This window comes from Crinia signifera, chromosome 2 (assembly GCF_055691185.1).
Source record: "Crinia signifera chromosome 2, ASM5569118v1, whole genome shotgun sequence".
In the NCBI taxonomy this organism is placed as follows: Eukaryota; Metazoa; Chordata; class Amphibia; order Anura; family Myobatrachidae; genus Crinia; species Crinia signifera.
Genome location: NC_139218.1, coordinates 351009354 through 351023515, shown reverse-complemented (window position 1 = coordinate 351023515; position 14162 = coordinate 351009354). Strand labels below are relative to the sequence as shown.

General features: G+C 42.6%; 1 protein-coding gene across 1 annotated transcript in view; it reads left to right on the top strand.

Annotated features, from left to right (window-relative positions):
• Positions 1–14162, top strand: part of FREM2 (FRAS1 related extracellular matrix 2) — a 191780-nt gene that overhangs the window by 79686 nt on the left and 97932 nt on the right. The window contains exons 4-6 of the mRNA XM_083169759.1: positions 2991–3221; positions 8910–9035; positions 13297–13548. Of these exons, the coding sequence (XP_083025885.1) occupies positions 2991–3221; positions 8910–9035; positions 13297–13548 (609 nt within the window). The remainder of the gene's footprint in view (positions 1–2990; positions 3222–8909; positions 9036–13296; positions 13549–14162) is intronic.

Genomic DNA, 14162 nt, shown 5'->3' with positions numbered 1-14162 from the left:
GTACACATTAAAGCAAGCATGAAGGTACTCTATAAAACAAACAGAAGAAAATACAACAAAGTTTAACATGAGATTAGCGTTCGCCAGCCGTGCTGCTGTGAGCTGATTTCATCAAGTTGTAACAAATTCCGCAGACCCCCTTGAACTGACTACCGTACTTCTTTTCAGCCTCTTTGGCAGTCAAAGTTGATACAGGAGGTGTTGAAAACTAATCAGTGTCCAATGAGCCAAATGGTAAAAATGAACACACTATCGTGTTCTACCCACTGACATTTAGTTTGTTTCTGAGCACATTCTGTTAACAAGTTGCCGCATGAATTACAAAAACTCCTCTATAATCCCTCGGGAAATGAAAAAAGAGATTATGATATTTCAGCATACCCTAAAAGAGAAGAAAAAAAAATGAATTGATTGACATTTTGTAAACATTTTGTAACAATTCTTTTTGTGTAGAAGGATTGATATGATGGTTTAAAAAAGGAAATATTTTATAAAATCTTTTAATTTTAAATTATTTTTTTTTACTCCAAAATTCATTTGATTTACCTTAAAAGAAGAAAAAAACTATTACAAAACAGTACTTGACGTATTATATAACCAGAGATAGTGGGCAACGTCCAGAAAAGCCAAATGCTTAAGATACTGGGACAATGCTTTTCATTATAGTGAGGATATATCCCGGTGCTCACGCTATCTGTTTCTGTAGCTATACTCGGTATAGTGGTTGCCAGACATTCCATGGATCATTTGAAGATGGCAGAAGAGTCATAATGTTATATAAAAAGAACTGGGTGCCACGAGGGTAGCTGGCAATGTCTTTATCAGATAGTATCTATTGCACTTTGTGTGCCAGATCATGATACGGGCAGCTATTTATTACCCACAAGTCTTTTGTTTATTTTTCACTGCCTTAAAAGATCTCAAAATTTTAAAAATATATATTTTATTGATATAAAATAGTAAAAAGCATAAAAATAATAGCTGCTTAATATATATATATATATATATATATATATATATATATATATACCATAAAATAAAAATATGATAGAAAAATAGTTCATGTGCATGGATAACAATAAATAAAAGCACTCCTCAAAAAAGAAAAAACGGTATTACAACAATTTATGATGTCAAAAAGTACCACAGCATTTTGAAGATTAAAATGTTTATTGTAGTATAAAAAATCCTTTAGGGGGGTATTCAATCCTAGGTGATATTTTTGACAGGCGAAAATATAAAATATTGACCATTGGATTTCAACGGCCGGGACTAGACTTTGTTAGAAGTTGAATCTGTATTGTCGAAAACGGACGCTAAATTGTTGAATTAACATCTGTTTTTGACAAAATTAATCAGAAAAATTGACGAACATTGAATAGGTTGAATGTAAATTCGACCCAAGCCTTTCAAAAATGGACGATAATGTATTTCTGCCTGTCAGAAATATCGCCCGGAATTTAATACCCCCTTTAGTGGTTACTCTAGAGACCATATACTACATGAAATTGTGAAGTTGCCATAGTAGTGACAGTTGCAGGGGTAAGGCTGCACCAACACATTGCTGTTTAGCAGGATGCAGTTGAACAGGATCCTGTTTAGCAGGATGCAGCTTCTTGTGTCTACACATTGCGTTTTAGCAGGATGCAGGAAGCATGTATATATCCTCTTAAGTAAGCATCCTGCTAAACAGCTCCTGTTCGACTGCATCCTGCTAAAACGCAATGTGTAGACGCAGCCATAGATTTAAATGTGCAGACTCCTTCCTGCTAAACAGGTCACTTGTCAAAATGCAATGTGTAGACGCAGCCTAAGGCTGCAGCACAGTCTAAAATTCCAATAGTGGAACCACACCAACTGCCGCCCCAAACTCTGCCAACCATCTCCATAAGAACCCCTTGTATTTGCATCATGTGATATAGCAAATCTTGTGTAGCCCTCATTAGAGGTCTAATGAAAACTGGCACCACACAAACTAGACAAGTTTTTAAAAGATTTAACTCCGGGTTAGCCCTGTTTGAACCCCCGTGAGGTGTGATCAGATGTCTGTGTTATGTGCAGTCTTCTGGCGTATACCGTTTTCAGACCGCAAATGCCGGGTCACACCCGGGATTAGGACACGGGTCTCATCCCCAGAGCAACACAGCATTTGTGGTCTTAAAGCTCTGTGTCCGACCCAGCTTATTGCCGGGTCAGTGACGTCACATGGGGCAGAGCTGACCGGCAGCGCATCATCGGGGGGGGGCTTGGGAGGAGGCAGCACTTGGATCTGACAGTGCTGCTTCCTCCATACTGTGAACAGGACCAGGGTCGCTTGACCCAGACACGCGTTCACACTGCACTTGACACAGGTCAGAGCCGTGTTCAACCCTGGTCATTACCAGGGTTGAACTCCCGTGTTGCTCGACCCGTGGTGGCCCTTTCAGACCACACCTCGACCCGTGTTGGGGCCGCAAGGACATGGCAATAACCCGGGTCTAGAGTGTGATCTGAAAGCGGATTACAGTGATCAGTAATTGAATAGCTCCAGTCTCTTAACCCAGGTACTAAAAGCTCGCAGTAAGTCATGTGGCTCATTAGATTCCTCCGTAAGTGTCAGGTGACCATGATCCTTACGGTATGTGACATATTTGACCAATCACATGTGTTCCTCATCACATTTTGAAAGGGATACATCCCGCTATTCACCACATTTTATTTTCTGCATTTATGAACACTGTATGCATGTACAACAAAATAGCATGTTTCGTAAACCTGGTAAAGTTTTGTTATGTGTTATATTGATGCAAAATAGCATTCAATATATACACGTCTCCTTTAATAACTTTCAGCTGACCTTTTAAAATAAAGTGAATGTATACATTGTCAACACCTCATTCTGATTCCTGCTGATTTACAATGATGGATGAGTTTCAGTAACTGTGCATTATGCTACGCTCACATCGAGATTACACATTCTTAACATTTCTCAATGTGCACTTCTCCCAAAGGTATCGGCACATTGGATGGAACAGCAGAAAAGGACAAGGATTTTAGAGGGAAGGCGCAGAAACAAGTGCAATTTAATCCTGGCCAGACTACAGCAAGTTGGAGAGTGCGGATCCTGACTGATGGAAAGTATGAACAGTCAGAAACCTTCCAGATTGTTCTGTCAGAGCCTGTTATGGCAGCACTGGAATTCCCAGAAGTGGCAACAGTGGAGATCATTGACCCTGGCGATGGTACACATAACACATATTCCTACTAATATTCATATGGCATACTAAGAATTTAAAAATATATCGTTTTTAGAATTAATTCATTTTTCATACATAGGGGCTAATTCAGCAAGGGTCGCTAAATAGAGAATTCATAAATTGCTCTCTGCATACTGCCATATTTTAGATGGAAGCTCAAGCAGAACATTTCCAATATCAAAAAGTTTTTATTGATTTTATCATAGAATAGCACAGTGCCGCCAACTGTGAGAATCGCCATGGCTGCACATTGCCGCCACTGAGGGATTCACTTCAGGTGCAAATCACCTAGGTTACGCATCCGTGTTCCTCTGTGGTCCGTCCGGCACATAAATAGAGGCGTGCTTCTTAGAAGACAGTTAAGTATAAACACCGTCCAGTATATTATGTAGCTCAATAATGTACATGCTTTGATTGATATCAAACTAGAAATCCACTAAGAAATACAATTATTGAAGAACACCCATTTTACCCAGTATAAAGGGGAAAATTCATTTAGCCATGGAATTACCGCAGACTTTTAACACACAGGTTAAGGGGGTTATTCTAGTTAATTCGCTCAGATGCGAATTTGCATCATTGCACATGAACCAGATCCCGCTTTGCGAATGTTGGTATGCCGGCCCACCATTCGCAAGTCGCGTACATTCGCAGTAGCTGCGAATGGATGTTTTACGTAAACATCCATTTGCATACCACTGGGACCGTCCCACATCTTTCGATGGTCGCTGACCATCAAAAGATGTGGAAGGTGCACTCATGTGTAAGGTTGCTCTGAGGAACCTAATCTACCTTAACCCTTAACCAGGTAGATAAAAATCCATGGCAAGTCCAACAGTTATTTGAATTCCCCCTGTGGGTCAGGTGACCAAGACTCCAACTATTGTGGCGTATTGGTGCTGCCTGACTGACCAGTTCTTTTACCAAAGAAACCAGTCAAATTATTAGACACCTTTTTGACTAAGGAGGTATTTCAGACAACGCAGGGCTGCGAATGCGCACGTCGGACAATTATCGCTAGACTTTTTCTCCTTTTCCGTGTTTAACGCCGATGCTATACCGGAGGAAACTAGATTAGCTCTGCCTTTCCCAGAACAAAAATGAGCAAATAATAGAAGTACATGTTTAAAATGATAGAGGAGAACTGGTTTGTGTAAGATGATTCATTTAGGAGTGAGGAGGTGATACAATGATTGCTAAATGTAAAATAGTAGAGATAAGTGATAAAGAAGGCATTCGCTGGCAGTGGGCCCACTCAACATCTGTTATTCATTCCTGGAGCAGATTCAAAAGGGGAAGGTAAGCGCCTCAGTCCTGAGGTGCTAGGGGTGCAATTTGTACTTGTAGGAGATGCCCCCAGATCTCTCATTTATCATTTCAGTAAGTGACTATAATTAATGGCTTTTGCTGGAGTTCTATGAGGTTCTAGACTGATGATAACCAGGGCTAATTCACATTTCATTCACTGAAGATATACTTCCCACCTGTAACCAGAGGAAACTGCAAGCCCCTCTCTCCACCTCCCATACCAAACACATCCTTAAATATTAAATGATCTGCACCATACTTCAGTACTGGTCTGTTAAAAATGATGAGTTGGAAGTATGGAGACGTGTGTGTGATAGAGAACACTGATGTGAGCCATGTTCTATTCTCATACAACAGCTGTAATCACGTAGACACAGGGTAGTATATGACATTGCATGCTGTATAGAACCAGTGGCAGCTGTTTATAAATAGTCCCTACGGTTACGCTGCTTGGTGCGGTGATGTGGAACGCATGTTACACTTGGCCCACACCGTGTTGGCTCTCCAGGAGCTTGATGGGTGTTTTGCACCCATCAACGCCCCACTACCCACAAATTGCGCAGTCTCCCAGCCAGCAGGACCATGAGGATATGTGTTGCAGCAGCACATCCCCTGGGTTAAGATATAGGGGGTCAGCAATGTCTAGGTCGATCTTTAATAGTCGACAGTGACTAGGTCAACACCTGAAAATAGTTGACATATCATATGTCGACATTGCCAGAAGATCAATACAAACTTAAAGTTAACATGGACATTGTCGACACTGAAAAGGTCGACACGAGTTTTTCATGGTTTTTGTGTCTATGATGATATATGTCAACATAGACACTGTATAAGTGTACTGTGTCCGCTCGCATTGGTTCAATGTGCTCGCTATGCTTCGAGCACGGTGCCTCTTATTATATTCTCCACTTGACATTGTCAATTCAGGGACCGCATACCCATCCCTGTTCCTCCCAACCGTACAGATGGATCAAATTGCCAGCCGTCACCATCTGCTGGAATGGGGCGCGTGTGCACGAGACACTTGCGCGCTCAGTTCCGAGGGAACCCTCCACCGCCACCTGCTGCAGCTCCCCCAATGCCCCCCAGCTGCCCCCTAACCCTGCCCATCTCCCTGAAGTGGAGATGGGCAGGGAAAGGTCTCCCCGTCGCCGTGTTGATGGGGATGCACGTGCGTGTGAGATGCTCGCGAGTCCCCGTCAGATGGAGCACCTCTCCACCGGCGATCACCAGCTAAGGGAATCTGGCGATTCCCGGCGCTGGCTGAGAGACGCTCCATCTGTATGTCCCTCCCCGAATCTCATGGAGGGGAGAATTTAAAAGTTGGGATGTATGACGCTATGACAGTATGCCACACTACACTAATTGGGCCATACACTTGGGTTGCACATAGTCTGATATCACCAATATAATTGAATACATGAAAGACCATATTTGATACTGATCACAACAGAGCGGGCAGATCTATTTACATATCGGAACCACTGGTTATGGCCACTATAACTAGTCCTCATTGGGCGCAAGCACAGCCATCCTCATCATCTTAATTTAGATGCAGTTTCAGATCTTTTGATCTGAAAATACCCATTCACAAATGATCAAAGATATATTTACTGATTTAATATAGCACAGTCCCCTCTGTGTGCTGCTCTGCTCCGTCTGCTCCACTCTGTCTACCCCACCCCTGCTGTGTAGCAGGCTGCCCCCTCTCTGCCTGCTTCACCACCCTGCAGCACTGATACGCCTGCAGTTACATACTGGTCTCCTGATAGATCCTCCTCTCTTCTCGTCTCATACTGCGCATGTAGGAGACGGGATAGATCTTACATTAATATCAATATGGACAACAATGTATACTGGCCAACAGGTCATAGTGGCACTATAAAGATGAGGACCCTAAGACCAATAATCATCTTTTGCGGTATTAGTGTAATTGTTCTAGATTATCAATCTCATAAACGATGTGTTGTAGAAGCCATAATAATATATTAGGGAAAGCTGGTGACTGTTTTTATAACTGAGTTTCTGGAAAGCATTTTATTATGTAACATTATACTGACGGATGGGTTGTGCTTGGCGGTCAGGTTTAGTGGGGCCCTGGTGATATTTCAGTCACTCAGCGACTGTTCGGCATTCTATAGTAGGCAGTAAATCAGCAACGTCTCCAGCTTTCATCAAATGCCTACTGAATGCACTATGTACTCTATCTCCACCCTCCCATCCTGCCCCAAATACAAAGACTTGCACATCAAACTTTGCTTACAACACACTGGGCCTAATTCAGACTTGATCGCAAGGCAAAACCATGCTCCACTGCAGGTGGGGCAGATGTAACATGTGCAGAGTTAGATTTGCTGAAATCTATATTGCAGTGTAAAAATAAAACATCCAATAATTACCCTGCACAGAAAAAAAATAACTCCCTCAAATCTAACTCTCTCTGCACATGTTGCATCAGCCCCACCTGCAGTGCATATGGTTTTATCCATTTAAAGAACAAAATTGGGGGGGGGGGGTCCCTGCTGCTGGGCCGCGCTGCTGGGCCCCACTACATGATTAAAGCCAATGAAGACTGGCATTCAGAGGGTCTGTGTATAAGGGGAGGGAAGGTCTTACTCATCAGAATATTTTCTCATTACATTATAGTACTTGTAATACTATTTAAATATAGCGGTTAAAAAATCAATGCAGATGATGCAGTTTTCCCACAATGCAATGTATGTAAAGCCATAATTCATTAGGATCAGATCTGCCTTCGCTTTATATTTTGTGTAATGTTTCTAGAAATTTCTTACTTAGCGGAGACTGCAAAACATATGGCATTAGAATGTTAGCAGCAGCACAGAGTATTTAAAAAGTGTTCTGATCCTAAAGTGGATGAAGTGGTTATGTGTGACTAGAACATGCCATGATGCTGGGAAGTGAATGGATCCATATTAGGACTGAGAGTTATATAGTACAAAGTCCATGTTCCTCCAGAGCTGACAATCTGCACATTACGGACTGTGAAACCAGTAGTAGATGTGAATAGAAACTGTGCCCATTTCAGCCTGTCTGACAACCACATGCCCACAAAATGCCCTGGGTGCATATCTTCAACCCCTTATCCCAGAGGATTCTAAAGTATATTGTGTACAAGGTATATAGGGTGATAGGTTTTTCAAAACACTTCTTATAAACCTCTCTCCCTGCTGGACATACTGTACCTTTTACAACCTCGTATAGGAAGCTAAGCAGTGTCCTAGGCACCATCAGGTGGCTTCTCTTGTATTGGTAAGGTCTTAACATGTGGGCTCAATGGACAGCTGCCCAAGGGCCCCCCAAGCTAAGATGGATTGGGATGTGATCATCTGCCTCCTGAGCTTCTTGGGAGGTAGTAGAGAACGCTGCCTGGTCGCTCTCATTGTAAGTTACAGATTTCTCTACCTGCCTCCCAGCTTTTGTCCTGTGAATGGTTGTGGAGAGGGCACCAAATGCATTATTGTACCCAGGGCCTGCAATGCTGTAAGGACGGCCCTGGTATAGATTTGAGATTTAAATGCTCGTCTATTGCATACACATTCAGATATAAAATCTATGTTCTATATTGCTATGGTACTGATCAGATTTGTCAATTGAGAAATCTCTAAATAATATTAATTATTATTATTAATATTATTTAGCATTTCTCTTATCATAGTACTGTAAATCATATATGATATTTTCCCAGTAAATTACATTTACTTTGTAATATTAGTCGCAATAGGAATTTTGAAATCTTCTAAGACAAAGACATCAGTAACTATTAGTCAACCTCTAATTACAAGGTTCTGTCTTTAGCGGGAGCAAGATGTAGCCAAAAACATGTATGCAGGTAACCATTTCCCATCATCCTCTGATGATTACAGCTTTCTGTTTCTAAAGCTTTTCATTACAGATGTCAGGAAAAGTTTATATAGTGTGCGGTCGTCTAATTATCTTGTGTTTAAAGCAGTAGTAAAACTTTTATGTCATTTTATGTGGAGGGTAAGGGAGCACAAATATTGGGCCTGGTTTAGGTGTTCACCAACCCTCGAATGATTTCTCTTTCGTTCGGAAATAAGTCGGTATGAACTGACTTTAATTTCCGCCGCTGATTGCCAAAGACGGGCGAGTGCTGACGTCATGTGACCTCATTGATGTAACTAGCTTCTAGTGAATTCATTGGTTGAATATTGAGTTATTCCGCAAAATGTCCACCTCCGCAGTGTGCAAAACCCACACGCACGTTATGCAGTGTCGTCGTCACACCTTAGCTCAGAATTGAAATTCTGGAATGCATAAAATGTACAGATTTGTATCTCCAATGAAATGCTTAATAGATTTATTTATTTCTATTTCTAGAGTCAACAGTGTTTATACCTCAGTCAACTTATAAAATTGAAGAAGACGTTGGTGAGCTGTTTATACCAGTAAGGAGAAGTGGAGACGTGAATCAGGAACTGATGGTTATATGTTTCACACATCAAGGTAATAACACCATTCATATAGGGTTCTAGCTTCGCTGGTTAATCACCCTCTTCCTCCCCATCCAAAGTGTTTAGTTCACAATAACTATAGTCCCATCATTCAGTCCCCAATAAACCCAGAGTTTAGGGGGCAGTGGCAATGCTTCTCTAACTTATGTACCTTCACCTACATATTAGGCATGGGTATCCTGGCATTTCCTTTTAATTTAAGTACACTGATAATGGCCACTGTACGTGGCTGTATTTATTTTATTTGGCAGCACAATTAGGGGCAAAGTGTCGCTGTATATTGCCAAGATCCATGGCTACACATATATGATTACCAATACATTGCCAAGATCCATGGCTGCACACATAAGATTACCAATACATTGCCAAGATCCATGGCTACACACATATGATTACCAATACATTGCCAAGATCCATGGCTACACACATATGATTACCAATACATTGCCAAGATCCATGGCTACACACATATGATTACCAATACATTGCCAAGATCCATAGCTACACACATATGATTACTAATACATTGCCAAGATCCATGGCTACACACATATGATTACCAATACATTGCCAAGGTTTTCCTGCACATCTTTATGGCTGTGAGGAAAGATCAGCAGAGCAGTTCTCCTGCAATCTATGCATGGCACAGCCCAGCTCATTGAAACAACCCCATAGAATTCAGTAATTATTCCTAATTTCTAATTGCCTACACTCCTCTTTTCCAACATGCACCGCCCCGTTCAAGCTACGGAATTTGGAGGTTTCACACGAATTTGGGTTAAAAGCTTTGGTGCTTTCACACCGCACCTTAACCCAGGTCAACATGTCAGCAGGCCAGCAATAACCTGGGTCCGAGGTGTGGTGTGAAAGGTATAAGTGTTATAACATAATACATGAAGCTGCACGTTGAATCCACCATTCCTTTGTATTAGCAGCATAGGCAGTTATTTCTCTATTACAGGCATTCATTGTTACTACTTTGCGGGCAGACGTGTGCCGTAACCGTCTGATTATAAATGACGACCTCTATAGTCTCATTCTAACATTATAATACATGAGTGACTTAGGGGTAGATTTAATAAGCTCGGTCAAGTGATAAAGTGTCTGGTTTTTATCACTGGCCAATCAGCTCCTACCTGTCATTTTCAAAACAAGCCTGTAACTTCACAGTTAGGAGCTGATTGGCCGGTGATAAAAATCAAACACTTTATCACTTCACCAAGCTTAATAAATCTGCCCCTTAGAGGCAACCATTTAGCTCCTGACTACCAGTTTACAGTTTGTGTTTGAAAGGAGATGATTGGTTAGTACTTTATCATTTCTACTTTATCTCTCTCCAAGCTTTGATATATATTTCCCTTATATATTGTACTAAGTATAGAGTCCTGTAAATAATATCTTTATAATCAGGGAGTTTTATCTTCATTTTTAATTGGTGAGGTATGTTGTAACCTTGGGCCTTATTCTAGTTCACTCTTTCTGACAAAATCCTTCTTAGATGGACAAAACCATGTGCACTGCAGGGGGAGCAGATGTAACATGTGCAGAGAGAATTAACCCTTAGCATACCGTACTGGACAGGTATACTACAAGTAGTAGTGGGAAGTTTATATTTAGTGTGAATGGGATAGCAGTAAGTACATGGACAGGAATGGGATACCCAAGGTATAAAGTGTACGTTGGTATGTGTGTTACGTCCCCATCTCTGATTCTGTACTAACAAAACCAACACACTTGGACATCAGCCAGATGAAGAATGAGGGGATGCAATATTTTTACACTGGGGCCTGGGTTGTACCCAAAATATAGAGTTATTTCTAGGTGGCCAAGTTAGCAATCGCTAAATGTGTTTTGCAAACGGTATGAATATCAGGACATCAAATCCAAGTTCAAACTATGAGATCGTTAATGGGGGCCATATAGAAGTGCCAGCTACGTTATTGAGTGTGGGAGGTCATCCATTCGGCCCCATTTACCCATGGGCCAATGTACAACCATTATAAATATGCCCATGGAGGGGAAGCAGAAACAGGTACAGCATGGAGGGATATACAGTACATGCTCCAAACAAGCATGGAGGTTGTTCTACCACCACCATGTCACACCCACAAGAACGCATTACTGCCCAGAATATCTCATTTTGCGCAGATATGTATGTTTATATGTATATACCATCCAATCAGCTCCTACCTGTCATGTTACAGGCTTTGTTTGAAAAATGACAGTTAGAAGCTGGTTGGTGGGTACTGTATCTCTCTAAAAGGACATAGACACCTTGGTTTGTTATGCTGGGTACGCACTGAGCAATATGTCGGCTATTCAGTCGAATAACCGATATATTATGAGTTAGTTGGCGGGTGTCTTCCCCCAATACGTCTGTGAACAACATCTTTCACAGACATGTCTTATCGGCCCTGCAGCACAGCCGATGGCGATATATCTACAGATATATGTGCACATCTGGCAGTGTGTATGTACACTTTCTGCAGGGACCAAGATTGGTGAATAACTCAACTCTCTGGTCATATTTAAATACCTGCAGATTTGTGACATCAGGCTTGTCACATTGGGTGGGTGATTGGGAGGTGTGTATGCACTTTCCAATTGTCAGGTACTGTAGGTCAGTCAATGAACAGGGCTCCGGAATGCCTTTCAAAAATGTATGTCATCAAGAATGGCCTTCCAGGACCAGGTATGGGTCGGGCAGAGGGGAAAGTGGCCAACCATGGCTAGGTACTATGGCCAGCCCTTGCCGGTGTTTTCTTCATTCCTCACCTGAGGAGGCTACGTCCTTCAAGCGCTCTTGAATGGCCACCGCCTCCCCCAGGACTTCCATGGCAACAGCCTTTAAGAGCAAAGAAGGTGCTGCAGATGTACTTGGCCGACAGCTATGCAAAAGAGTTTAACCCTTTGAGTTCCACCATCTCTGTGCGAGATGTGTAAAAATACCAGGGTCGCGCACATTTGTTATGTAAATGACAATAAAAAATGCTGTGTATATTTCCTATATAAGGTAAACATTACAGGCCATTATGATGAATAAAAATGTTTGCTTGGCAATTTTCACACCTATTTTGACATTCACTTGGAACTCAAAGGGTTAAAGACTGCCGCCCACAAGGTGGTGCGCAAAAAAGATGCGGTGGAAGTCCTGGGTGAGATGACAGTCATGCTTAGTCCCACAGGTTAAGAACAAACAAAACGACATGAATGTCTTTGGTGGAGGTGGCGCTCCCCAATCTCTCACTCTGCCCATCTGTCTGTGGGCAGGATGTATTAAAATACATCGCCGCCCATCGCGGCCCCCCCCCCACGATGCCGCCGCATATGTACTAACATATGCGGCTGGCATCGCGATGCGGTGACGGAGGCCCCCCGCGATACCTGGAATGTGGTGCGCGGGGGGTCTCCGTCACCTCTCTGCCCCCTTCTGCATCCCTCACGCCGGGGACAGCTATGCAAGCTGTCCCCGGCGCCTCTTCCTCCCCCCTGCAGCCGGAAGGATGTCCGGCTGCGTCACTAGGGGGAGGAAGGTGTTACCTGGACCAGGTAAGAGAGGGAGGGGGAGAGGGGGGTTCGGCGGAGGCGTCGGGCGGCGAAAAGAAGCCCATAGGCTTCTATAGGGTATCGCCACCCAAAGGTGGCGATACCCTACACTGCGGTGACGTGGCGGTCGGGTAATAGTACATAGGAAAATGAGGTAAAACGGGGGTTTTACTGCATTTTCCCTTTAATACATCTCGCCCTGTGTCACTCTCTCTTCCCACCCTCTTTGTATCTCTCTCTCTCTCTCTCTCTCCCTCCACAGGTTAAATCCCCTATAACATTAAGTTAGCAATAAGACAATATAATTTATATCTAAGATTATACTGGATGTTGTTTCTTTCTTTGTGCTTTGCACTCTTTTTATTTTTATAATTTTTTCACAGATTTTTTTTTATTGGTTTATGCACCTATTGAAGCCCTGCCTGATGTAGCTCCTCCCACATTGTCAACAGCCCCACCCACATCTGCCCACCCCCAAGGGTTCCGGACCCAATTTTTCTACAGCACTGTATATGAGTATCAGATTCCCATCGCTAATTTATTATACTTTTGCCAGACTGTCATAAAACTACTTTTATATCAACTACAAGATAATATATTTTGTCTGTGTGTAAAAGTGTGTGTTGTTGTTCAGTGTTTGCCTCCCAGACACAGCATAATATGACAAATTGGAAGTGTAAATTGCATTCCAATGATCTGTTTTACAGGTACAGCTACTGGAACCGTCCCAACATCCGTCTTATCATACTCCGATTACATATCCAGGCCTGAGGAGCACAACAGCGTTCTGAGGTTTGATAAGGGCGAGGTAGAGAAAATGTGCCGTGTGGTTATAATAGACGATTCCTTGTATGAGGAAGCGGAGACCTTCAATGTCACATTGAGCATGCCTATGGGAGGAAGACTTGGCTCTGAATTCCCTACAACTCAGATTTTGATTCTGCCTGACAAAGATGATGGTAAGAGCTGTCCATATATTAGCATAGAGCTTTGTAGTAGATTGTATCAGTGTATTTTCTGTCTTTTTGTTTTACTGTTTCATCCTTCACATCAGTCCTTCAGTGGCGTTTTCAATGTATTTTCCCTATCATATACAAACCATTACAACATTGGGAGAACATACAAACTCCACACTGATAGGACAATGGTGGAAACTGTGCTGTGTGGGGATGCCAATCGTGGGGAATTTTTTCAATCCCAGAATCTTGGGTTTAATTTAAAAAAAAAAAGGCCCCTCACCCCAAACTGGCTGGCCCACACATTTACTAACATAGGTGGGCAGTTCGACTGGGAGTGCGGCAGCATCAGCATTATGGCGGTATGGGAGTGCCTCCGGGAGTGAGCGAGCAGCAGCGGTGCACCCGACAGGCCGTGCAGCGTGACCGCTCTGACCACGTCATGCTAGTGCTGTGAGAAGCAATGCTAACCATTGTGCCATCATGCTTTTATTTCATTACTGTTATGGAGATTCTGTGTACAGTATAATCACTCCTTGTGATATCACTGGTTCCCGAAAAAGTGGTATAGCATGCCTACCTCCATCATGAGGTGGCAGTTATTTGTAAGATTAGTT